Consider the following 25914-nt stretch of genomic DNA (forward strand, 5'->3'; position numbering starts at 1 on the left):
AGGATTGTGGGCATTTGTGCCCTTGGCTTTGGGTCCCAACCTCCCCTCAAAGCCACCCATGCCTTCCCTCTCCAGCTGGAGAACCACATCACTCCTTAATGGAGCTTGGCCAAGAGCCAACGTCGAGCTGCAGTGAGAAGGGTTTTCCACATGACGTTGAGCATTTCATCAGCAACCCACAAGGAGGGAACAATCTGCCTGTGCTTCCACAGTGAAAGGAGAGCCAGGAAGGGAGCACAATGGATCAGAGAGATGCAAGGGAATGAAGACCCCAGAAAATCAATCCCTCCTGTTGTTCAGGAACAGCACAGCTGCTGCCGCCTCCCCACTCCTCTGACCCCAGCCCTTCCTGCGACTGTATGGATTAGAAATGGAAAGCATTGATCTGGTCTGTCCTTGAGGCACAGTTAAGGGTTGCCTGGGACATTGGGAAGGGCTGTCCTGGGGCCAAGGCCAGGCATTTGGGGACTTTGCTTTCTGGAGCCTGTCCCCAAGCCCTGTGCAGTAGCAGAGCTCATTGAGGCCATCTGCTCAGCGCTGGCCCCAGGAGAAGCAGCATAGAGCTGCTGGCATAACCTTGTCCAACCCTTCCCACCTCATCCTGCACTGGCTGCTCCAGATTAATCATTCAGAACAGGAAAATCTCATTGAGACTTAAACGTACCAAAGTGGCCAGTGAGGAGCAACCTGCAGGAAAATCCCATTGCAATTTGCTGCCCAAAAAGCTGTGGGCTACTGAGCACCAAACCCTGCCTGGCCCAGCTGGCTGCAGTGCCAGGGGTGGTGATCATGGGGCAGCCCCCCACATCTGGGTGAGTCAAAGGGGATTATCAGGATTCCCCCTTGCAACCCTGCCTCATCCCTTTGCTGAACTGCTGTGAAAGAGCACAGTTTCACATCAAATCCCCTGAGTCTTAGATTCACTTCTTGCTCCAGCCCTGAGGGATGCCTACTGAGGTCATCTCCTGAAGATTACAGAGAAATTAAGGCAACACCTTCCCTCTGCAGTAGGGTCAAACAGTCCAGATCCTGGCACAGCTTCTCACTAACAGCCTTCCCTGATGTTCCCACTGCCTGGCCAGGCTCAGATAAACCAGGAAGCAGAGGCCAAGTGGCAGGGCCAGGTGGGGAGCTGGGATGCTTGGTGCTGTGGGGTGCCCAGGTGACATCTACCAGAGCTCAGCACGGCTCACAGGATCTGCCCCATCCCAGGGCTGGAGATTTATAGGCTCAGAGGATAAGCTCAGAGCCTGCTCCCACAGGAGAGCTCCAGTGTTTTCTTAGGAGGTGTGGAGGGTTCGTGGAGGAGTTTCCTCTTCCAACTGTTTGCTTAACCAAAATGGGCCCTGCTCATGCTGGGGCATCATTTTTCATCAGCTGCCTCCTAGAGTGTAAGTGATCCCTGCTCCTGTAGGAAAGGAGGAACTGAGGCCACTCCGGGCTGCATCCATGGGGCTTCTCTGAGCCAAGCTGAGAGAGGAAAGCTCAGCTTCAAAGGGAGGGAGGCCTGCAGAAATGTTTGCAGAGCCAGATCCAGCTCTGATCCCAACATCCACCCTGGGAAGGGAAGGACTCTCCAGGACACGCATCACACCAGCTGGGAGGGTCAGTCCACTCTATATTAGGATCCCTAGGTGGGCAAAAAATGGGATGTGCTGGGCTTGGATGGAACTGAGGCTCAAGTGCAGAGTCCCTGGAGTGGTGCAGGGAGAGGCTGATTCAGCCCTTCAGGCAGGGATCACAGCAGTCAACACAGCTGGGGTTTTACAGCCATGCCAGACAAAAGCTGGCAAAGAAGCACCACTTAATCAAGCCAGACAAATGCGATTGCTCGCTTTGATTGAGTTACCGAGTTAATAGATGACAGGGACACAAGAGAGAGATTTCTAGATGCTGTTAAACCATTTGACACTGCATCTCGGGAAGTCTGATTTTAAAAAAATCTCCTAATTGAGGCTCAACCCTGTCACAGCGATGGAAACCCCAAGAAAAGGCCATGTCAGGGGCAAAGAACGCCAGGATGGGGGGAAGGGTCTAGACAGGAGCTGCCTTAGGCCTCATCTTACTTAACATCTTAATTGATGATCTGGAAGGAGGAAGTAAACAGAATGTTAATTGAATTCCTGGAGGAAACTGAATTGGGAGGCAGGGCACACAGCAGGCAGGGCAGAGACTGAAGGCTGTGGAGGGGTCAGATTGTGAGGGCAGCAATGGGATGGGGCTGGGCTGGATAGAGGAAGAGGTTGAGGCTGAAGTTGGGCTCATTAAGAAAGGGACACAGAGGGACAGCAGGACCTGACACTCTGTGAGGCAAGTCCTGCCTCCCAGACCTTGCAGACATCATAGGATCCACATGTTGCACACAGTCTCCACTCCAGCCCCATGGTGTTGTGAGCCTGTCCTATGCTGTGAGGGTCTTACCTGGGGCACAGATTCCTCCTCCAGCTCCTCTGGTTCCCACAGGAGTGTCAGCTCCGGCTTCTTCCCAGCTTTCTGGAAGTGGAAGTCCACCAAGGGCAGCGCCTGCAGGCAGGGAGAGTGTTGGGAACATGCCTCCCCCAGCTCTCCTCCTCCACCTTGCCCAGGGACGGGGCTGATGCTGCTTTTGCCCAGCATGCTGCCTCTGCAGCTCTTTAACAACTGGGATGCAGCAGCCCATGAGCCTGAGCCTAGCACGTAAATCAGGGGCTGCTGTGATACACCACCAGCCCATATATCACGCTCTATGTCCTGTTTAAAGATGTCATTGCCAGCCATATAACCAGGTTATTAAGAGAGGATGCTGTCACCAACTGCAGGTGCTGGCCCACAGTGCTGCTGTCATAGCCCCAGATAAATTGTCTGATTAAATGAAATGAAAACCAGCCCCGCTCCCTTTCCTTGCTTCAGACCCATGCTCATCTCTGCTCCCCTGAATTTGGCTTTATTCCCTTTTACCTAGGCTACATCAACTCCAGCATGTCACAGGGAGGAGCTGGTCCTCAGAGACTGGGCTGATCCAGACCCTCCACTCCTTTGTGCCTCCCTGGGCTGAGGGATGGAAGGGAAACTCCAGGAAGATTCCCTCCCCTCTGGCTGGCCCAGCTCAGGCACAGCTCCACCGGTTGCAGGGCTGGCACAAAAGGGCACCAGGACAGCAGCTGCCTGCAGTGATGCCAGGCTGCTGCAGCCCTCAATGGTGAGACAAGTGTTGGCATTGTCTCACACCGGTGAGGTGCTTACATTGCAGTAGATGCGCTTCTGGACTCCAAACTTCAGCACCAGGACATCAAAGGCCTTGCTCAGGACACCCATCACCATGGCTTCTGACTCCAGAGGACCACATTCCTGTCAAGAGACAGGGCTGTCACTACACACCAGCTCTCATTCAGCAATCCCCAAGGAGAAACAGTGTCTCCTGGTCCTGGAATCCAGCAGTGGTGGTTGCTGAGTGTGTCCTCTCACTGTATGCCTTTCCTGAGGCCAAGTGAGCAGCCACAGTCCCCTGCCCAGTGGCATCTAAGCGGAGCCTTCACAAGGAAATCCAGAGACACCTTGGGGGAAGATAGCCTTGGGTCTTACCCTGACAAAGATGGAGAAGAAGAGGTCAGCACTGAGCTCCTGCACCCTCTTGGAAGCCATCTTTCGGTCATTGCAGTGATCTGCCTGTTTCTGGATGGCCTCTTTCTCCATCTTGATGGGGGGCCTGGCACCTGCAAAAGGGACAAGTGACAACGACATGCCCACGCTCCCTCCTGCTACAGAGCCATGCCATGGCCTCTGTGCCCCAGTGCCCAGCCCATCCTGGGGGTGGCACCCACCGAGTGAGGCGGAGAGCAGGCGGTGCACGATGATATCGGCGTAGCGGCGGATGGGAGAGGTGAAGTGAGTGTAGAATGGCACATTCAGGGCGTAGTGGCGAAAGAGGGTCTCGTCCTCCAGGACACCGGTGCAGAAGTAGAGAGCCATCTGAAAGGAGGGGGCAGAAACGAGGGAAGGGTGTGAGCAAGGGTGGTGCCATGAGGCTGGAGAGGTCTGTGGCTCTGTGAGACACAGTGCCAGCAGCCAATGGTGATGTCCTGTCTGCTGATGGGTCTTTCACTTATTGCTCAGTTTGGGCTGTGCAGGGATGAGGTGAGAGCTGCAGAAACTGAGCACAGAGCAAACAGGACAAAGCCACTGCAGTGAGCTGCTGGCTGCCAGCTGTCCCTGCCTGGTCCCAAGGACTGCATCACCTTTCACATCACACACGGACCTAAGCAGTTTCCTGCTTCTGCTCAGGCCCTGGGCCTCATTTGCCACCCTCCCATCTTTCTGGGGAGAGCCCTGCTTGTTTCCTGCCCACCTCAGATGCTCTTCCAACAAGGGGCCTCTTAGAGTGGCTCCCCAGACAGGCCCTTTGGTTCTGGGTCTGGCTGCAAGCTTTACACACCCACTGTGAATGCTTGGAGAGCACTGGGGGCTGGGATGAGTGGCTTCTAAGAAGGAGAGACAGCCCTGCTGTGATCCCTGCTGCTCGATCCCACGATGACAGCTGGGGAGCCGAGCGGCTGAACTGCCCATCTAAACCAACACCAGGGCAACAGCAGCACAACTGCTCAGCAGCCTCTTCAGCAGGAACCTCTCCCCTGTTGCCCCTGTTATCCCACAGGTTACAGCTTTTATTTTTACATCTGTGAAACACATAGCTCTCAGAGCTGGGAAAACACTGGGGGCCGAGCCCAGGCAGGGAGGGGAGGCTGTGCAGGTCAGGGGGGTGGCGGCAGGGTCATGGCACAGTGGCGATTGAATGAACCCATTTAAAAATAAGAGCAAGTGATTTTGAAAAAACAGGAGTAGCCAGCTCTGATTACAGAGCCGTCCTGGGATCCTTGGTTTGGGCAGCTGTATCCTCAGCTCTCCAGGCCAGTGGCTCAGCCAGCTCCTGCTGAGCAGCAACGCACTGATCCGGGCAAGTAAATAGAGCAGGTTAAAAAAAGCAGCATCAGTCCCAGACTTATTATGAGACCCAAGAGCTGGGATAGGAGCTGTGGTGGCTGCCAATTTCCACAACCCAGAACTAAATTGTTTCTGATGGACTCCACAAAGTACGATCTCCACTCAATTAGCTCGGCTCCCACCGAATGAGGCTGGGCAGGGAGACAGGATGATCTCCAGAGGCTGCTGCAGGAGGGGATGAGTGCCCTTGTGCTGACAGACAGAAATCACAGGGAGCTTCCAGGCACCTGTGCCAGGCTTCTGGGCAGAAGGCAGGAAAGTCCCTACAATGCCAGGCAGGCAGAAAGCAGAGCACCTGCTCTGAGAAATCCCTGCTCTGAGAAAGACAATGGGAAAGGCCCATCTCTGCCCTATGCCCAGCAGCGTTTCAAATTATGCCCCACCTTGTTGCAAATTAGAAAAAGTGCTGAAGGTCCTGTGCTGCTTGCTATTGTATGGGGCACTTTGTCTTGATGGATTTGCTGGCCACTGCAGGGTCCAGCACCATTTTGGACACTCTTGGCAGCTCATGACTCTCACTGATGCTGGCATCAGCTCGGGTATCACAACAAAAATATTCCTCTGGGCCATGGTAGGGTTATGCACTGCAGGGAGCCCAGTCTGACATGTATCTGACACCTGTCCCCACCACCCTGACAGCACGGCCCAGTGACATCAGCCTGGCATAAAGCAGATGTTTTCTCATTAACAGATTTGACTCACAAGTGGTCTCAAATCCCCAGGGTTTGCTGCAATCCCCAGAGAACTGCGAGGAGCTTGGAAATAAATCAGCCCCAGCCAACCAGGGGCAGCTATGCACTCATGGACAGATTGAATCCCCGAGTGACTGAGCCCCTGAAAAATGGTGTGTCACTGCTCCTTCATCTGTTACAAGGCTCCTGGCATGGCAATCCAGGCATTCCCTCAGGCATAGGCATTACCAGTTACTTCCCACCTCCCTTCTCCTCCAAGAGCCTGATGTCTTGACCACCAGCATGCAGCGAAGAGGCAAGACACACGATCAGGGGCTAAACCTGTGGACAGGTTGTTTAGGCTGATTTAGCTGCAGCCTTGTCCCTGAAACATCAGCTTTATCACTGGGAGCTATGATGTGTGCAGAGGTACAGGTGACTTCTCAGTGCCCCGACCAGACGGTCTCGCTGCACCATCTGTCAGAGCAATGGCCCAGCCCTCAACACCGGCCTGGCCCCTCTGTGGCTGTGCTCTGCAGCTGCCAACACCCAAATCTGTCCTCTCCCCCATGAGGGACCGTGACATCCAGCAGGACGGGGCTAATTCTTCCATCTGTTCTAATACTGGTGGCAGACAGCAAAAAAAATACTCCTCGCAGGGAAAGCTCCTTCATCCAGGAAGATGTTTGCCCTTTCTGAGCAGCACTGACAGGGCTTTAAACTATCCATGGTGGTTTAACAGTGGTGGGAATCTGAACTGCTCAGGATTTTGGGGAGCTGTGACTCCGCCCCACGATGAGTGTGGTCTGAGGCCAGAGACCACTGCAGTGTCACAGTCCTTCCATATGGACTGGAGATCATATGGACCCACTGCTGGAGCACAGGCTGGGTCAGACTGGAAAGCTGCCCTGAAGATATGAGAGAAGCATCTGCTCACCTGACCAATGGTTTTGGGCAAGTCTGAAACTCCATTTACAACCTAAACTACGTACGCTCATCTCAGGATCAAGCCTGATTTCTGCTTCTTCTGGCTCCTGCACCACTTCCAGTAATGAGAGCAGCCCATCACAAGTAGCAGTACCTTCCTGCTGGGGAGTGCCAGCAAGGGGGAATGCTGCTCACCATCCAGACACAGGTGCCCTGCAAGGCCAACAGGCCCAGCTGGAAACATCTAACACAGGGCTAAATCTTAATGAGAGCCACTGTGAGGTATCTCAAAGCACTCCCACCACTTCTCTGACAACAGTCTCAGCAGACCACAGAGGCAAGATTTCAGCAAGTCAGTGGGTCCCCAAAAGCCCATCTCCTCCTTGATGCCACTGCAGAACCCAATTACTTAGTCCTTGCTCATCCATCCTGGCCAGCAGCCAGGCTTGCTCCATGTGCTGCTACTGGCAATGCCCAGGATTGTGCCATAGTCAGCAGGAGCAGGGAGGGACTCCAAGGCATTCACGTCACCAATGCACCTTTCACCAGAAAAGGAGCATGTGACAGGAGGGACCAGGATTAACCCAAAGCAGGCCATGGGATCTGGGACAATGCAGCCAACTCCAGAGGACACTCCCTGCTCTTTACAAAGCAGCCCTCCTGAGCTGGACACACATGAGGGGGTGATTTACTAAACGGCCTCATACCCCAGTCCCAGTTGCAAACAAGCATTAAGTCCCAGAAGCACAGCAAGACTTCAGGCAACTGCTAATGAGTAAATGAAGCAAATAAGCTAATTAGAAGAGTGACAGTGAAATGAGTGACATTGGGAAGATGATTCATTCCTGCAGTGATAAGCAGGCCACAGCAGAGAGATCATTTCAGGCACATGCCCCTTCTCTCCGTGGGGTAGGACTTCCCTCAGAAAAGGTTCTGCTGTGACCATCTGCAAATGCAGCTGATGCCTCAGAAAAACTTTTTTTGATGGCGATAAACACCCAAATAAGACTTCCGAGATACAGATGCACCAAACATGACAACTGGTGTGAGCAGCACAAGCCTCCATTGCAGAGACTGTCACATAAAGCCACCTTTTATGTGGAGTTTATGTGGAGGGACACAGAAGGCTTTCCAGAACTTTCCTGCTTCCAAGAGCAGGTACCAGACTGTGTTTATGGCCAGTTGTACACCCCTACTCTTAATTCCTTCTCTAGATCAGTTGGGTTACCACGATGTGAAGAAATGGCACAAACATGAAGCATGGAGCTCACCACAAGCTCTTCCCACAGGGCTGGGTGCTTGTGAGTCTGCTAACAGCCCTCATGCAACTTCAAGGGTGAAATATCCCAACCAGTAATAATAGGGACACTGTGGGCAGTGAGGAAAGACTCAGCCTGACCTTGCCATCCAGTGAAGCTCTGCTCTGCACAGGCCTGCCAGCTGCACAGGGCTGCAGGCATGGAGGAAGATGCTGGCAGCCCTGGAACATCACGTTCAGTGTTCATTCACTCCCTCTATGTGCAACAACCAGCTTGGTAGTGCAGAAGGGGTGATGACTGAAGACAGAGCCACAGCAGAAAGATACAAGCAGACATGTCTGACAGCACAGCGCTGTTCTCACCTGCATGGGCCTGGAGAACATGTAGGTCAGCACTTCTTTCCTTGCTCTGGAATATTTGTCAATACCAAATATTTCAGTTAAGCTTTTCTGGAAGAGAAAAGAGAGAACATTCAGTGTTGGCATGTTATGGTGGTAAAGCGACCCAGGCAGACCTTACTGGTGCTAACACCAGCTTGTCCAAGCCAAATTCCCCTTTTTCCTGCAAATACCCTTGTAAGCCAAAAGGTGCACATGAAATTGGGACCACAAAATTAGCTTTGGTCCCAGCAACCTCAGCAGGACTGCATACACAGTTCTGAGCACTGGCCCACCTCCTGGGGTAATGGCAGGGAGCACCCAGGGCACTGGGACTGCTGGTTCTGTCCCCAGTTGTGCAGTGTGAGAGAGAGCCTGTAAACCCTCTCCCAACCTGTGCCTGGCTCCCATCCAGCTCCTGAGAGCTTCAGCACACGGACTAATGGCACTCTGGGGAGACATGGATATGGGAGGTCACTGCCTGGGGCTAGCAGTGAGGAAGGGCTGGAGGGTTCAAAGGGCAGAAGAGGAGCTGAGTGAGCAGCCCTGCATCTGCTGACATAGGCTGGGCACAGCCAGCAAGCAGGGAAAGCAGTCCCAGCTGATGGAGGGGCGTGCAGGAGGCCGGCAGGGATGGGATTAACAGAGGATTATCTGCAGTCCAGTTGCGGTGAGTAAAGAAAATCCCGGAACCTGCGCTGTGCTGTTCAGCTGGAGTTCAGCCTCAGGACATGCTCAGCAGAGGAGCAGTTGGATACTGCTTGAGCTGGCTGTATCTGACCTTTCCCAGCACTGCTTTCCAGGCCCTCCCAGTCACTCCACTCCTCACCCTCCCTGAGACCTGCAGCAGCCCAGACAGAAACAGCCCCTTGCAGAGCTACTTTCCTTGTGGTATGGAGTAAATTCTCTGCCCCGAAAAGGAAATCTGGGTGTCCCAGTGACCCAGTGAGTGCTCCTGCACTGAAACATCCTTCCCATTGCAAGAAGGACAGTGCTGGGGTCACTTGCAAGGTCCTTCCCACCCTGCTCTAACTTCTGTGCCCAACACAGCTGACCACGACAGGCTGGGCCACCCCTGCCCAGCCTGTGCGATCAACAGTGAGTGAGGAAGGTGCTTTGTTTTGGCCTGACAGAGCTGTCAGCTTTGCTTGGGCAGAGAAGGACAGGGAATAAAGCACACACTGGCACAAACATGCCATCATGTAGCTGCCTACCCTTGGCCCCCATGGCCCTGCCAGGCCAGTGCACTCACATGCAGGGTCCCTGCACTGCTGAAGTCGATGTCAAGGCCAACTTGGTTGCAAAACTCCATGAGGTCTTTCAGCAGCTTGCTTTGGGGTGGGGGGTGGCGGCGGAGGAAGGCCTGCTCGGGGAAGGAGCAGTAGATCTGATGGGCCACAGCCATGTTCGCCAGCAGCATAAACTCTTCCACCAGCCTGCAGCACAAGAAAAACAACCCCAGGCCCTGGTTAGACAGGGGAGCCCGCTGGGAAGCCAAGCCAGTCCACAGTGATGGGAACTAATACGACACAGGGGGACAGGGGAGCAGGTTGCAGTTGCTGTCTAAGCACAGATTAGCTGTGAGACTGCAGCAAATCCCCCCCAAATTCTCACTTTCTAGCTGAGTTTTCCCCAGGGATTCAGAGTAAGCTGTCCTGCTGGCACAGACAAGCAGAAGTCAGTGATAAATTGACATCTTAAATTAGGATAAAATAATCTCCCTTTAGGTCATTTTATCTCCTGAAACGCTTGACAAGCAAAACAAACGCCATGCGAAAGATAGCACGGAAAACAAACACACATCTCTGTCTTCCTGGGCCAGAGAAAACAGCGTCTCGCTTGCTCCCCCATTCCGAGCTCGACATGTGTGGTCAGGCCCACCCACCAATCCTGCCCCAAGCCAGGCTCCCACCCACAACACAACACAGCACTGTCCCTGGGCAGGACAAGCCACCAGTGCTGCTCCAGCAGGGCTGCCTTCGGCATCCAGGAGATGCAGGGACTCCACAAGCTCCTCCACACAACCTGCAGACTGCTGGGGTATTCCAGGCTGGGCTGAGCCCCTCACTTTCCATCTCTGAATGTACATGCATTGAATGGAAACCTCCAAGACTACACAGTGCCAAGGAAAGCAATCCCAGCGCTAGGGATCATCTTTGGTGCATGTATGGGTTTTGCTACCAGCAGTAGGGCTGTGCCACGGGGGACTTGTTTAACTGGGCTGATAAGCAAGAGATGTGCTTAACTGGGCTTCCTGCTATTTCCTGCATGTATTCCCAGGGCTCCTAGCTGGTGCTAATTGCCAAAAAAGATAATAGATTTACAGAAGTAACCTCATCCTCCCAGCAATGCCTGAGTGAGCTGTCGTTGATTATACCAGCTCAGCCTCATCACTCCAGCAGGCAAAGCAGTGATTGTGCAGGGCTGGCTGGGGGACCAGGGCTAGAGCTTGTGTTCCTGCAGCTCCTGGCCCTGGCCACTGCTGGGAAGACTGGCCAGGTGAGCTGTGCAGCGATACATTCCCAGCCTGGGAATACTTGCCAAGAACTTGAAAGGAAATAAAGACAAGCCTGGAGGAGGAATAAGCACCTGACAGTGATAATCAGCAGTAGAAATATTAGTCTTTAATGGGAAGGAGCTCCCTTATTAAGGACCTTGTGGATTCTCACAGAGCGTTTTGTGCCAGAGGCCAACGCTTCAGGCCCCACAGGGAGGGCAGGAGGGACATCCTGGCCCAGGGGCAGTGTGGGTGGGGCAGGAGCAGCACAGCCTAAATGAGAATGGGCTGCCTGCCCTGTCCCCTGGAACACCTGCCCATGGGGACATGCTACCAGCGGCCAAGGTCTGGGTCGGGGCTGGGTAGTGCCCTGTGACCCGAGCAGGATCAGGACACACTCCTGAGGGGCCACTTCCAAGAGGGCTGAGCCAGGCTCTTGCTGCTCCTGTGCAGCTGAACCGGCAGATGGCAACCTCGGTCCCTCTATGGCCACCGGCTCCAGGGGGTGCGGGGCAGTGTGGCCCGGGGGCACTGGGCACCCCGGCTGTGGGACAGCCAGCGGCAGCCATCGAGTTACAGCATGGCCATCCCCATCTCCCGAGAGTCGGTCACACACCACTCTCACACCAGAAGAACGTGGGGATCAGTGGCCTGAGGACAGGTGTGAGGCTGTGCAGATTAATGTGGCGGTCTCACTGCACCTGAAAGGAAAACCTTGTTCCCAAGAGCAGCTCACGCTGAGACTGCGTGGGATGTTGGTGACTCAGGAGGATGAGCCAGGGCTAGGACTGCCCATGAAGCCAGCAAGGCTTCAGGTGCTGAGGAGCTGGAGCCACGTGGCCTTTCAGTTGCACTTTAGGCTCACATTCTCACTAGGGCTTCAACTGAGTGAGTACTACACTGTGGCTTGGAGAAAAGCAATGGATGCTGAGGCTGGTGGGAGCAGAGGTTGGCTTGCAGAGCATGGACCCAGCCCAGTGCCTGGTGCTGATGCTGCTGGGAGCTGTGCTGAAGCCCTGCTAAATTGTCAGCAGGTCAAACGACAAGAGGTTTTGGGGTTTCTGTGGGTTTCTTTCTTAAAACAGCCTAGCTTGGAGTCTGGCTCAGTGCAGCTGGCAGACAGGAGTACAAAGAAAAATATTTCATGGCTAAAAAAACGGAGACAGAAAGACTGGTCCATCTGAACGCGCGCTGAATGAATCCCATGTGAAATGCATTCTAACGCCATCGCTACAGTTTCCTCTGGATTAGCTGAGCTATCCTTGGCTCCTGGCTCCATAAAATCCCATAAACAATCTGATCTGAACTTTTGCCCTTTCTGTGCTGATGTGAGGTTTCCTCTGCTGTCCCACAGACAAGGCTAGGGATTAGCAGGTGGCTGTCCCTCCTGTAGGTGCCTGCAGATCCCAGCTGTCCTGCTAACCATGCTGCAGGAGAGAGCACTATCAAACCTGTTCCATGCATCATTTAACTTGTGCATGTGAGGGGAAGGAGAGGGAGTGATGGGATGGCTTTTGAGCTCTGTAACGTACATCTCCTGTCAGCTCTTTCAATACCCAGATTTTGCTTATGAGTTATGTGGATGAAACTCTACAGCCTGCCTTATGCAAGAGGTCAGCTGGAGTGTATGGTTTACATTCACCTCTGAGCTTGAAATGTGACCAAGGCTTTCCACTGTCTAAATTTCCCCGACTTCTGGGGAGATTTCAAGCTCCTGAGATGCTCTTAAATGCAAGTCTTGATGCTTTTCAAAGTATCTCAAATGATAGTCACAGCTTCTACAGGCAAATAGGCACCTATGAAACCATCCAGCTGAAGAGGACTGATGACATCTCAACTACAGCCCCAAACTCAAGCTACTGGACTGTAACTCCTCTCAGACAGCTCCTTCCAGAGACAAACACCTATGGAATACGGGAAGAGGAGCTACACATTCAGATCCCTGACCTGCTTTAGTATCAGCATTACTATTTGCTCCATTAAAGGTTAGGTAGACCCTTCCCAATCTCTGGATAACAACCCTGAGAAATTACTGACACCCTCAGCAAGCTGGCTGGTTGATGGCAAATAAAATACTGGTTTCTCGTGACAAATCTCTGCAAAGAGAGGCAGGGCAAGTAAAATGCCTGTTTGGCTGCTTGTCTCCATGGCAATGCAGCCTGGCTGTACAGCAGCCATCGAAGTGCCCACTCTCCCTGATTAACTTGACAAATGACATTAGCTAAGCAGGGTTCCCTGAAAGGAAGAGACAAGGAGTACTTTGTGTGCAATCCAGTAAGTGCAGAAAGGAGGCAGGCAGCTTCCTTAAAGCAAAAGGACACTAAAACACCTGCTGTTCCACCAGGGTAACAGACCCAGGGGCAAAGACCTTGAGAGCAAAGGGCAATGAGGTGGGGCTGGACACATGAGAAGAGCTCTTCCCCCATGCTGCCTTCTTCACCTCCATCCACTCCTGCAAGATTTAACTGATGGGTACATGGAGGTACTGGAAGAGTTATCAAGTTGAGGTGTGAGAGATAAACACTCTGGTGGTCCCTCTGGCTGGGTGAGCTTCCAACAGGTAAATCCCCAGGATCTTTCCAGCAGCTCAGACTAGAGCCAAATGTGACCAACCACTTCTGCAAAGGTTACCAAACTTCTTTTTCCTAACCCTTTAGAAAATCCCATCTGCTCCTCTCCATCTTCTCTCTCCCTCATAACATTTACACCCTCCCACAAAAGGAACAAGACTTTTGCTATCAGAATTTCTTCCCACCTAGGGATGGATCTACCATCCCAGCTCAGCATGGGTTTGGGCTTCAACCTACAGTCAATGCCTCTGGTTTCTCAACCCCTATCTGTGTGCCTGCCTCAGGTGTGTCCAGCTCCATGCTGAGTCCAAGCAGGGTTAGGACAGTATAGCTTTGAAAGCATCACACTTGAACCAAACAGTGCCACCAGAGGCTGGTGCTGGGAAAGGAAGCCCTGATGTTCTTGTGTGTGTCTGAGGGCTCTAAAGACACTGATGGATTTATGTCCCATTGCTAAGGGCAGTACATTGCTGAGAGCCCTTGCTCTCTGCTGACTTGGGGTGACTTATTGTTACAGCACAATCTCATAACAAACAGGAGATCTACAGCCAGCTCTTCAGAATGGGACTTTAAATCCTACTGCATTCACCCACAAAGTCACCTTCCACAAAAGGCTGCAAATAGCTCACATCCAACAGGAGCAGCATCAGCTGGAGGCAAACAGCAAAGTAACAGCACCATGGCTCAACCAACAAATCCTCTCCAAGGTGTTAAGTCCAAAGACGCTGGATGTGGAACAACTTTTTCTTCTTTTCTTTAAACCCTGTTAGTTTATTTTTGATTACAGCTCTTCCATGAAGCAGAGGAACTTGAGAGGTTTCTATAAAAGCTCTACTAAAACCAACATTAGCTAATCCTGCATCTCCCAAGAGTGCAGCCAATGACAGAATCATGCTCTTTGGCGAGTAGCTGGGCCGGCACTTGCAATGGCTCTTTTCCATGCAAAATTCTACAAGAACAGTGTGCTGTTTTCTTGGTGACACTCTGCCTATCCAACAAACAGGGTCATCTTTAGCCATCCACTGTGGAACAGTACTGCTGCCTGAAGAGCCATGAAAATCAAATTCCCTGTTATCCAAAAAAATTGGATTGCAGTGTTACATATGAGCCTTGCCATGTTGGTGTGGAGCTACTGTTGCCAAGGATAGTTGCCAAAAGACCAAAAGACCTACTTTTTTTTTGAAAGAAAAAGTAGTAAAACACAAGAATGCTGGCGGTTTCTGGCTTGATGAAAGCCATTTCTGCTCCTCTCACAGCTAGCAGTAGCCTTGCACAAAGCATAGCTGAATTATGGAATTACTCCACTTTCTGAGATTGCTCAATTAGCTCTTGGTTAAAACTGCTAACATTGAAACTTGATGAGAATAGCAGCTCTGAGGCAGTTTTAGATACATTTCTTACTAAGCTAGAATGGCTTTTCCCTCTAATGAACTCCCTTTCCAGGGTATAAAAAAATGCCCTTTATATTAGCTATGGTGCCTTCCCAGTAATAGATGCCTACAACACAAATGCATGGGAGGGTTCTCTGAATACAAATGTCACTTACAGACCACTCTCACACCTTGAGGCTGGAAATGCCACAAGACTACTCTCTTTGCTTTATCCAAATTATCTGTGGTACGATGGAAAACCATTTTAAGCCCTCAATACTTACGCTGGGCTCCTGAAGGCTTTTGGCATGATTAGGAATTAATTGCTTAAAGCCTGATCCTCTGGTTTGCACACAGGGATTTAGACCGCTAGAAAAACCTCAGCCATTTGCCTGAGTGCCTTTGAAATTATCAATGCCACCTTGCAGCCCCGTTACATGAAATTGCTGGCTTCATCTGGCAGCACAACGTAAGGCCACATGTCGTGGTGCTGGATGGCACAAGATCTCGGTTGTGTGGATGGAAAATGTACCCTGCCTGGCCTGGAGATCCTCACCCTCACCTGTGGTTCATATGGAAGGGATAAAGAGAACACCTGCCCATCCTACCATGCTCCATCCCATCTGGATTCAAATGGCATTGTTGGACTGAAGTGCTGGTGTTGCAGAGGACGCAGCCACTGTGGGCTGCCCCTCTTCATTAAACGTTAATATGACTGCAGTCTGCTCCTTTTCATGCAAATTTGTGACAACCTTCAGACTCCTGGCACGGTGCTGAAGTGTCCCTCTGTGCCAAAACAGAGTTTTCAGCTGCTGTGGGGCAGGGATGAAAGCTTAGACCTGCACAGGATGTAGAGGCACAACTTCAGCAGGCTCCCTCAGTCCCAGCTCCAGTGCTCTCCACAATTTTCTCAGGACTATCACATTTTTTACTCCAGGGCAGAGGACTTTACCCTCAGCATCACATATACAGGAAGATCTCCATCCAGAAATGGCCTTCCTAGTTCAAGAAATCCCATTTTTCATACGCCCCAAAGAAGCCCATGGAATGCTGCTCACTCAGCACAGGCACACAGCCTCAAATATATCCCATTCTAGGAATGCCTCCGGCCCCCAGGGCTGCCTGACACTGCCACACTGACCTCCCACTCGTGCTGCGTGACAGCAGTGTTGAAAACCCTCCTTGAATGCACAAACCCTTCACCTTTGTGAGGAAGACAATGGGAAGGAAAGAGTTTGCAATCCTTGAGTTTTTCTTCAGAAGCTGTACAGTTACGAATCCCAGCCCTGCTTCCCACAGATCTGTGTCAGATCCAGTTTGTCCTTCCAGGGAGACACCAGCTCACCAAGATCTCGTCTCTCAGAGGCAGCTATGATGGCAAGGGTCCTGCCTCTGCTCCACAGAGCCACAAGGAAGGGATAAGTATAGATCACTAATGCACAGTGCTGTGCTCAACTAACAGGTCTCATGAGAGCGATGACCACCTGGGCCAGCAAGCCTTCTATTTGAGAATACATTATGATGCTCCCAAGCAAGGCTGCTGCTCAGCCATGGGACAGAACAGGGACCTGAGACTTGAGTTTTCTCCATCCCATGGGAATTCCTGGTGGGTGAATGAGCTCAGAGCCAGGCTGGGGCTGGGATGGGGCACAGGAGAGGGAAGATACCTCACAGCCAGCACCCACAGCCAGACTGGCAGTCCACATTCCTGAGACGTGCAGTCTGATACACAACTGGCTCCGAAAGCACAGCTTATGACAAGACACATAATATTAATGTCATCCAGAGTCTGGCTAAGAGGAGAATGGAAAGAATTCCTGAATGAATGCAGACAGCCCCTCTACTGACGGGAAAGTCTCCAGCCCCACACATGAGGCCAGCACCGCCTGTTATCAGACTGCCTTTCCCACTGGAAGGAGGAAGCAGGAATGAAAGGCACTTTTCCTCACCATTAAAAGTTTATGCAAGTGATTTATGGGTCAGAAAAATTAGCAAGCCCGTCACTGAGTGCTCCATACAGCAGCATGTGTTACGTGGGTGCTGACCAGAAATGCCAAGACCCATTAGGTGGAAGCAAAGGGCAGCACAATGGAAAGTTAAAGATGCTTTTTGCCGATTTAATTAATTAGCCAGGTCTTTTCTCCATCCCCTGCAGCCTTCATTAATGTAATGTTGAAGTGAAGAAATATTAACAATTCAGACAACACATTAATATTAACACAACACCTGTAAAATGCAAATGTAAGTCCATTAGGTAAACATGATCTTAAGCCATCAAGGCAGAAATAATATTCTGACATTTCCTAGCACAAGTATCCTGCAGAGATACTGTCCATCACTTATGCTCCATTATAAGCCATGACCCTTGGTATTTGGGGGGCCCCTCATCTCTTACTAGTCCCTGAAAGGATGAGAAAAACTTACATTTCCATTAAGACATTTGCCCGTTCCATATGGAAAGTGTCTTCCTAAAGCCATGCCGTGAACCAGAAAGATCAAAAGCGATTTTTAAAAGGATTTTTTTCTCTGTGCTAGCAAGGGATGGAGATAAAACCTGAACCTGATAGCTTGTAAATATTAACCTACACGTGGGTCTGCTCCAGAACATCAGCTTTCTATTATGGTGGTTTTATCTCAGACAAGTTTTCATTAAGAGAGAAACAAACAGTTAATCACCCAGAAAACTGATAGCGTCATAGGGAGTCACAGACTGCTAGAACCAGCCTTCCTGTTCCGCATTCCCTATCAGCTAAGTTCTCCCAGACATTACTGCTGAGGAGACATTCACACCCTTCAGCCTTTGGACTTGTTTTTCCCAGTTTACCTGGCATTAAAGAGTTGATTACTTCCAAAGCAAATCTGATGGACAAGGGGGAAATAAAGAATACTGGACGAACATTTCAGACTAGAAGCATACTCTGAGATGGTCAACAACTGGGAAAGCATCCATCTACCAACCAGGATGTGACCCAGGGACAAACAAAAAGGAGCCTGCAGAAACTCATGAAGAGATGAACAACAAAAGATAACAAAAAAGTTTAAAATCCCCAAACCATGGAAAACCATCTAAATAATCTAGCAGCCACATGCAGCAGTGGCATGACAACATATACCCCCCAATGTTCATGAAGTGAAAGTCAGGCAGTGACCTGCTAAGTAATGACCTCTTCTGCTGAAAATCTCTGGTCCAAGCAATGCAGGATAACTTCAAAACCAGATCAGGTTGGCCTTTGCCAGCTGAGTTCTAGCAATCTCCAAGTTCAACTTTCTCACAGCCCCTCTGGGTGCCTGTTCCACTTCTTAACCAAGCTCACAATTGTTGTTTGGGCTCATAGGAAGAGACCTCCAGGAGAAGCAATCACCTGGACTGGTCAGCCTTCGGCAACAGCCTTGCCAGAGGAGGACAGCTCAGGAGAAACTGGCTGCAGATCCAGGGAATTAGAATGACCACTGGGAGCACTGGTTTTGAGAAGATCTGTGTCAGAAAAACACTTTCAAATTAGCAAGGTCCCAAGGTCCCTGGCAGAAAACACTTAAAGGCAGCTGCTCCCTGGCCATGGGATGCTCTGCTGGGGGTGCTGCTTTCCAGGCAGGGCCATGGATCAGGGCTCAGCATTGCCCAGAACTGCTCTGGTTCAACCTCAGATTTGCAGTTGTAGCACTGAGTGTGGGCAGGTTAAGGGGAACAGTTGTATCAATACAGAGCGAGGGATCCAGCTGGCTCTGACTGTATTATTCTTGGTCTGAAATGATTGCAAAGCACAACACATGAACCTTCTGGTTACCAGGACTTTCAAAGACATGGAAACCCAAGGGGGAGGGGAGCAAGGTATGGGGGACACCGACAGCAGATCGGGGTTAAAATAACCAATAAATGTTGGCAGGGAGATGAAATGGAAATGGGTAACACAGAATTTGGGGGTGATGTTTCCTAAATACACTACTGAAATAGTCTGGATAACTTCTGTTTTCAAGCAGCCTCTTGGCAGATTAAAATGTCCCAGAAGGTTTTATATCCAGCTCCTACAATCTTAAACTAAATATTAGGTGAGAAAAACATGCTTCTAAGGAAAAGTCAAACATAGCCCTGAGTGAAAAACAATGATCAGGAGAATGGACGTATTGGGTTTGGTGAATATACAACCAACATCAATTTTCTTGCCCAAAAAATAAAGCCAAGGGAATAAAATGCAGAGATGAGCAGAATGGAAAAGCTGCAGGAAATTTAGGCAGTCTCCCCCCATCCTACATATTCCCCAGGCAGGACTCTCACCCTGCCTGGCCTCAGCCGCAGGCTTGGAGCTTCGCCTTGAATTCCTGAGAGAGCCTTACCCGCTCTGCAGCAGGACAGGCTCAAGGTACAATGGGTCTTTTCCATCTGTAACTTCTCTCCCTTGACTTTTATGTGCATCGATTCAAAAGCTGTTTGATTTACTGATGCAGGGGCTGTGAAGAGTCTGGTTTGGTCTAAGGACAGCCTGAGGTTAAAGGCAGCAATGCAATTTCACCAACCCGTCCATTACAGGAAAATGTTCAGATCTGGATTTATAGTCACGTTCCAGCAAGCCCACACATCAGGGCAGGCTGAAATTAGCCTCATTTACGCAATGGGATTGAGGAAAAACCGATAAACATCCCACTGGAGCAGGGCACCCCACAGAGAAAAGCTGAGTGGCATGGGAGCAGGTCCTGAACAGCACCTTGGAGGGTGTGTGGCTGTGGGTGACTGAGAGCTGTTTGTCTCCAGATGGAGCTACTTCCAGCCAGATGGCAGATGAGGATAGATGAGGCAGTTTCAGTGAGACCATAACAGGTGAGGATGAGTGGCATGGGACCTATCACTGTAAGCAAGGAGAATTGTATCCTTCATGTCCAGAGATGGATACAATGACTCTCTAGAGCTGGATTAGTTTCATATCTTAGTTCCTCTACTGAAATTGTCTGGAAGTGAGAACAAGCTCTCTTGACACCGAGGTCTGCAAAATCTCACATGCTGCTGGGTGAATTTAGCAAATATCTCTGTCCCTGACTGCCAGTCATAACCTAGTTACTCCTGCTAGTTCCTCCACTGACTTTTATGGATGCCTCAGCTGCATCTAAGAGCAGAGAAACCAAAGCTAAATCCATGACGATATCTTGAAACTGCTCCTTTGGGCCAGGGTTTTACTAGATGAAGGAAAGCTTGGTTAAAATGAAGACCCAGGTGTGATGAAGAACTCGTGCATTGTTACCTTCCAACTCTTCTAGAGTTCAGCAGCACAGATCAACCTCCTGATAAAACCTACCATCGCCAGAAAACAGACACACAGATCTGTCAGCACGTTTGTGCTGCTGAAACTGACAGATCTCAGCACTGGATTGTGGTAAGATTTGCAACACTGTCATCTTGCAAAGCCTTGGCAGTGCCTTTTAATCCTTGGAAAAGGAGCACTTCAGGCATCAGTTCTTGACTTTGCATTTGAATGTTGCAAAGCCAAAACAACAACCTCTCTTGGAGCACAAGGCATATCCTAAGATGCCCTGGAGCTTTCTTGTCCTACAGACATTGAGTAGTAATCTCCAAATGACAAAACAGAAATAAAACCATATATCCTCATGCTTTGGGGAGCCTCCAACTCAGGCCTGACAGATACCTGGCTCTGACTGCTGCATCTCTCAGACTGCTTACCCTTGAATAAATAGGGGAAATGTACATTTAGAAGAAGTCTGGTTTTATCCCTTTCCCCCTTCAAATCTAGCTTAAAGCTCTTTCAATGAGCCTTACTAACTCTTGGGCAAAATCCTTTTTCTCCTTTGAGACAGGTGTACCCTGTCTGTCACCAGCAGGCCTGGTGCTGTGTAAAGCAATCTATGATAAAAAACCCCAAATTCTTCAGTGACCCCAGGCCTGGAGCCAGGTACTGATCTGCTGGTTCTCCCTGTTTCTCCCCTCATCATTTCCTCTAACTGGAAGGATAGGCAGAACATTGCCTGCTCTCCGGATCCCTTAGTCAGTCATCCCAAAGCACTGAAGTATCTCTTGAAAGCTCCTGGACCTCTTGTTTCAACATCATTGCTGCCTATCTGAAAAATACATAATGGATAATATCTGAGGGCCATACCAGGGTGGGAAGTTTTCACTTTTTTCACCTGGCCCCAGGAAGGCAGCAGACTTCTCCAAGGAGTGGGTCTGATCTATGTGTTGGGCCTTCAGCTCTCTACCAAAGGTTACTCAATAACATCGTAGTAAAAGCTTCGGGAGCTTCCTCCAGCTGATCAACCTGTTAAATCTGGACAGCTGAGAAGGACAGTGAAGCTCCATCAGATGCCCTTCACTGACCAGTTTCAGCAGGGGACGAACCCACTCAGAACCAGTGCCTGCAGCAGCAACGTGACCGTGCTCCGGGAATTTAAGAGAAAAGGGACATACACTAGTTAAAACAGACAACCCAAGTACCTGGAAAAGGGCAGGGATTACAAGAACCTGGTAACCCACCACAGGGGATACAAAAGCATCTGTTACTGCCCACATTTCCTGTGCTCACAACAGCAGCTTCTGTTGTCCCTCCACAGCAAGAGAGGCACCAACCCCACTTCAGCCTGGGCTTGCTCCATATCACGCCAAGACAGATCCCATAAAGAAAGGAAACAGCTTGGGAGTGATGCATGGATGGGCTGAATGTCAAAGCATGTGAAAATGCAGCTTAGGGTACGTGCAATCCAGGCACATTATACCCTCTTTGAAACTCACTCTCCCATTGTTATTTAACATCCTGCAGGTTTCAGCCAGAGACTCCCATCCGCGCCCCAAACTGGCCTGGGTATGGCTGGGAAGAAGAAAGGGAGCTTGAAATGAACTGTGGAAAGATTTAAGTGCTCTAACTGCTGCTTTCCAATACAATTTTCCACTTGGGGCAGGAGAAGGGAAGGAGGAAAGCCTGACAGTAGTTTAGAGCCAGTCACAATTGTGACAGGTTCTTCTTTTCCATTTCCAACCAGCTCACAGGCAGGAGTACTTTAACTTCCATTAATTATCACAGCCTTATTCCAGCCCAGAGTTTCAAAGCAATAGTGGCAAACTATTAGGACCTGTTATGAGCAGGTCCTGCCTCAAATTGTGCTACACTGCTTAGTGCAGTGAAACTCTGTAATTCATGGAACCAAGAGCTACTGCAACTCTTCCTAGAGTACCTCAGTTTGCAGCTAAGGGCATCTCCTGCAGGCAGCACCAGTTCTGTCAGAGAAGAGGATCACACAAACAACTTCTGGAACTCCAAACTCTGAGAACAGGTTAACAGCCATTTAACAGGTGGATCTCTTGCACACCCAAGCTGTACACACAGAAAAAAAGGGGATTAACAGAGGAGTACATCACTTCTGACTCCTCCCCAGCTACCAGAGAGACCTGTTGTAACTCTACCACCATGTGAAGTTTATTGCATTTATCAGTACTGATCACTGGATGTGCAGCTTCAAAGTGTGCATATGGTGTTTAGGGAGATGCAGACAGTTCAAACAAAGCCCTCACACAACTGGGGCAAAACTATTATGAAATATTACTATGTGGTTTCTCCCACTTTTTGGCTTCATTACAAACTATCAATGAATATTATTAAAAAACAGCTGTAACTGAGATGCGCCTGTGCTGGGACTAAGATGCCCTAGCTCAGCATTTCAGCCCAAGCTGCCCCATGTCCCTTCCTGGTCCTCTGCCAACAGGGCTGATCCACCCTCAGCTGGTCTTCCCTGCTGAGACCCAGACCCAGTCACTGCTTCCTTCCCCAGTTGATACCAGAGCTTTCCAGAGCTGCCTCTTCTGAGACTCATGGCTTGCAAACCACTCACAGGTATTTTTGACACTGAGTAATGTAAGGAGGGAGATGCTGCTGCTGCTGAATGCAGCCAGACCTGCTTCCCAGGGACCCCACAGTCACCACAGCAGATGCTGATGAGCTCTCTTGGGATTCAGGTGCTTCATGGCTCTGAATGGAAAACAAGCCTAGCCACAAGCACTGTTTCCCTGCCTGCACCACCTGAAACAGCTGATGGCTCCAGTTGTGACAAATTTACCAGTCTGGAGCAGGTGAGGAGCAAGGCAGTGTGCCTGTGTCTGCATGGACACATCCAAAAGGAGGAAGGAGGACTGACTGAATTCAAATTTAGAGTGATTGGGACATGCTGTGCCGGGATGCTGAGGTTCACACAGCAGCTCCACATTCAGCTCTGAGTCACACAGGAACCAGCCTGGGGAGCAATTACTGGTGTACAAATGCTCTTGAGCTGCAACAAAAGAATGGCGAGGAGTTTCTCATCAAAACCCCTTGAAATCTGTATCTTGCCCACTTAGGCTTGGGAGGATACTTCCTTCTGCTTAGACAAGTGAAGCCTCAACACAGCATCTGCAATGCTGGAGAGGAAGTGTCCAGTGACGTGAATCGGGGGGAGCAGCAGCCACTGCAGCACAGCAGCAATGACAGCCCTGACAGCATCACCCCGTTCCCGTGCCAGCACTTGTGACTGCAGGAACTACACTCCATTAGGAACAAGCTGTTCCCCTAATTCAGTCTTCCTGACTCCTCTGTTAGAAGATTTTCCTGAAACTGTGTAGGGCTCTGACTAGCCAAATGCACTTTGACATCTGACTTCAGCCCTCTAGCTGCCAGTGCATCACACCCTGCAAGCCCAGCCTGGGCTACTGAGAGTCACAAAGCAGGAGGAAATGCTCGAATCACAGTCTGCTCCCAATCAGGTCTGCAGCACTAACGAGCTCCCCACACTTCAATCATTCTCCCTGCATCCTCAAACACAAATGAGCTTTTTATTCTAGCAACCCTATAGGCTACTCGAGGACTGAAAGGGAATTACATAACAGCAAGCACACGCCCAGTTGTTAATTTTGTATGTGCTGACAGTCTCGTTTTGACTCTACTTTCCACATTTAAGGTGTTAATGGGAACCTTGATGCATTTCAGAGGGAACATGCACAGATAGAAGACAGATGCATGAGTCTAAAACCTGGCTCCCAGATTTCATATCAAGTGCTGGATTTGTTTATATCCATATGATACAATCTCCATAAAAGCAATCATCCACCACCAAAAGGAGATGTTTCAATATCTGCACAGCCTTCACACACTAGGCATTAGGTTTGCTTTTATGATGCAGAATAATATAATGGATTCCTTCCACGAGTTCCCAAATGTTGTTATTAAGTGTTGCTTCCCTAATAAAATATGCTGCAACATACAGCAGTACATGACGTGGCATTTACACAAGTCTCTTCTCCATATAGGACTTGCTGGCTTTTAAACAAATCTGTCTCTTCTATACACTCCAGAAGCACAAGATGAGTAATTATGTTCTCTGCTTAATAATGTTTTTGCACTGGCCAATTTAACAGCTAATCTCCACAAACCTCTGAGATAGTCCCCCAGCAGCTACATTTGCATGTTGTAATCAAGTCTTGCTATTAAATCATACTTTGCAACAATAGCTGAGCTGTCAACGACAAGCAGCGCCTCTCGGCTCTTGCACTGGCACCATGCAGGCAAAAGCCCTGGATAAACATGCACAAAGCCTCACTGCTCTGCCAGCTAGGAGAGCACCCCATTGCACTTTAGGGAGCTTGGGAATGGCTATACCCATGATGGATCTCAGGACAAGCATCCTTTGTCTCGCTCTGCTCTCTGGTCAGTCAGCTTGCAAGCTGTTTTTTCCAGGCCTGCCTGCTGCTCTCTGCAGTGGTGCAAAGCCAAACTGGTTTGGCTGTGGTGCTCTGTTGTACTCCTCTGACTGCTTTCTATGGTGTCTCTAAAAACTGAGCACACTGGGTGCAACAGAGAGATCCCTTTGTGGCAAAGGTCCTGCCTTGGCTGCGTGGGCAGAACAGCTCGTGGACCCAATGCTGTGATCAGAGCACTGCACCCTTCAGGGTTAACCACACTCCTTGAAAATGCCCTGCCCAGTTTTCTAGCTTCTTTGCTGTCCTTGGTGATCACAGTGCAGCAAGAAGATGTGGCTGAGTGAGAGGGCAGACCAGTACCAGCTCAGTTAAGTGTCCCTGTTAGTGTCATCACAGTTTGGCTGTGGAGCCCTGAATAGCTGGGTGTGAGCACAGCATTAAGCAGATGTTTGATCTTCCTCCACTGGTTTTGACCAGGGACTAATCCCCTGCTCCACACTTTCTATTTGCCCTCCCAAAACCTCATCTCCAAAGAGACCCCCATAAACCCCAGCTTAGCTGGGCACCTGTACATTGACTGAAGCAACGTCCCTTCTCCTCTGCTTTCCCACAACCTCAGTTTTCCCTCAATGACTGAGTGTCTGAGTGACCTGAGTGCATCTGTCAAAGAACACCTCCAAAAGGTAATTCCTATGAGCTCTCTGCACCAAGCATCACTGCACTGGTCCACACTGTTGCTGGTACTGAAAACTCTCACTCTGAACCAGATTCTGACTCCCTGCAAAATGCTGCAAATATGCAATAAATAGCAGAGCCCTTTTGAATTCTGCCTTTTGCAGCAGCCTTACCAGAGGCAGAGTTTCAACACAGCGATGTGGATCAGCCCCAGTCCAGCCACATCAATGATGTCTTTCTGTCCTAATGACTCTTCCTATGCATTAGCACAACATTTATTTCTACCTTGCCCTGTGCTTCCCATTTATTCAGAAATCTGACAATGTCTACTTCCTTTAAACATGGAAACACAGGGAGAGGAGAATTTCTTGCTGGAATTGGCTCACTCTGTGAAAGTAGACAGATCAATCTAGATTCAATCTGTCTCCCTAATTGTTGGAGGCTGGAACTGACCTGGGGCTGGCCCAACTGGGAGTGAGCATGTAAGCACAGGCAGCCTGCTCCCAGCTTCTCCTGCTTTATGCTGCAAACAAGTCACACCAGACCTCTTTGTGCATGGTGGACCCTGTCTGCTCCCCTGCTACCTAGACACTTGTGCCCAGCCCCACATCACCAGGTGAGTGCCACTGCACCAGACGGTGCCAGTCTGGCAGCAAGATGAGCACTGAGCTTCAATACAGCATGAAAAACTTATTCATGATAAGATGACTTCTCCAACAGGTGCCCTGTTTTACTGCTGCAGAGCTGTCTCCTCACCTCACTTCAGGCCTTGTTTGACCACAAAGTCCTTCCTGGGGTACTTCCAGAGGGGCTAAGCCAGTTTGGTCTTTCTTGAAAGTCAGGATAACTGCACATGTAGCTGATCACTAAACTGATTATGTTGAGATGAGCAGGGTTTGCATCAACTCTTTTACTACATCAGACTGTTTA

General features: G+C 50.1%; 1 protein-coding gene across 1 annotated transcript in view; it reads right to left on the bottom strand.

The window, feature by feature from the left end:
- The window catches only part of DIS3L2 (DIS3 like 3'-5' exoribonuclease 2), a 180832-nt gene that overhangs the window by 849 nt on the left and 154069 nt on the right, over window positions 1–25914 (bottom strand). The window contains exons 16-21 of the mRNA XM_085069257.1: window positions 9464–9647; window positions 8197–8283; window positions 3801–3948; window positions 3562–3692; window positions 3223–3327; window positions 2422–2523 (exon numbers count right to left, since the gene is read on the bottom strand). Of these exons, the coding sequence (XP_084925383.1) occupies window positions 2422–2523; window positions 3223–3327; window positions 3562–3692; window positions 3801–3948; window positions 8197–8283; window positions 9464–9647 (757 nt within the window). The remainder of the gene's footprint in view (window positions 1–2421; window positions 2524–3222; window positions 3328–3561; window positions 3693–3800; window positions 3949–8196; window positions 8284–9463; window positions 9648–25914) is intronic.

The sequence above is a fragment of the Lichenostomus cassidix genome, chromosome 9 (assembly GCF_008360975.1).
Source record: "Lichenostomus cassidix isolate B80296 chromosome 9, HeHo_3.0, whole genome shotgun sequence".
NCBI lineage: Eukaryota > Metazoa > Chordata > Aves > Passeriformes > Meliphagidae > Lichenostomus > Lichenostomus cassidix.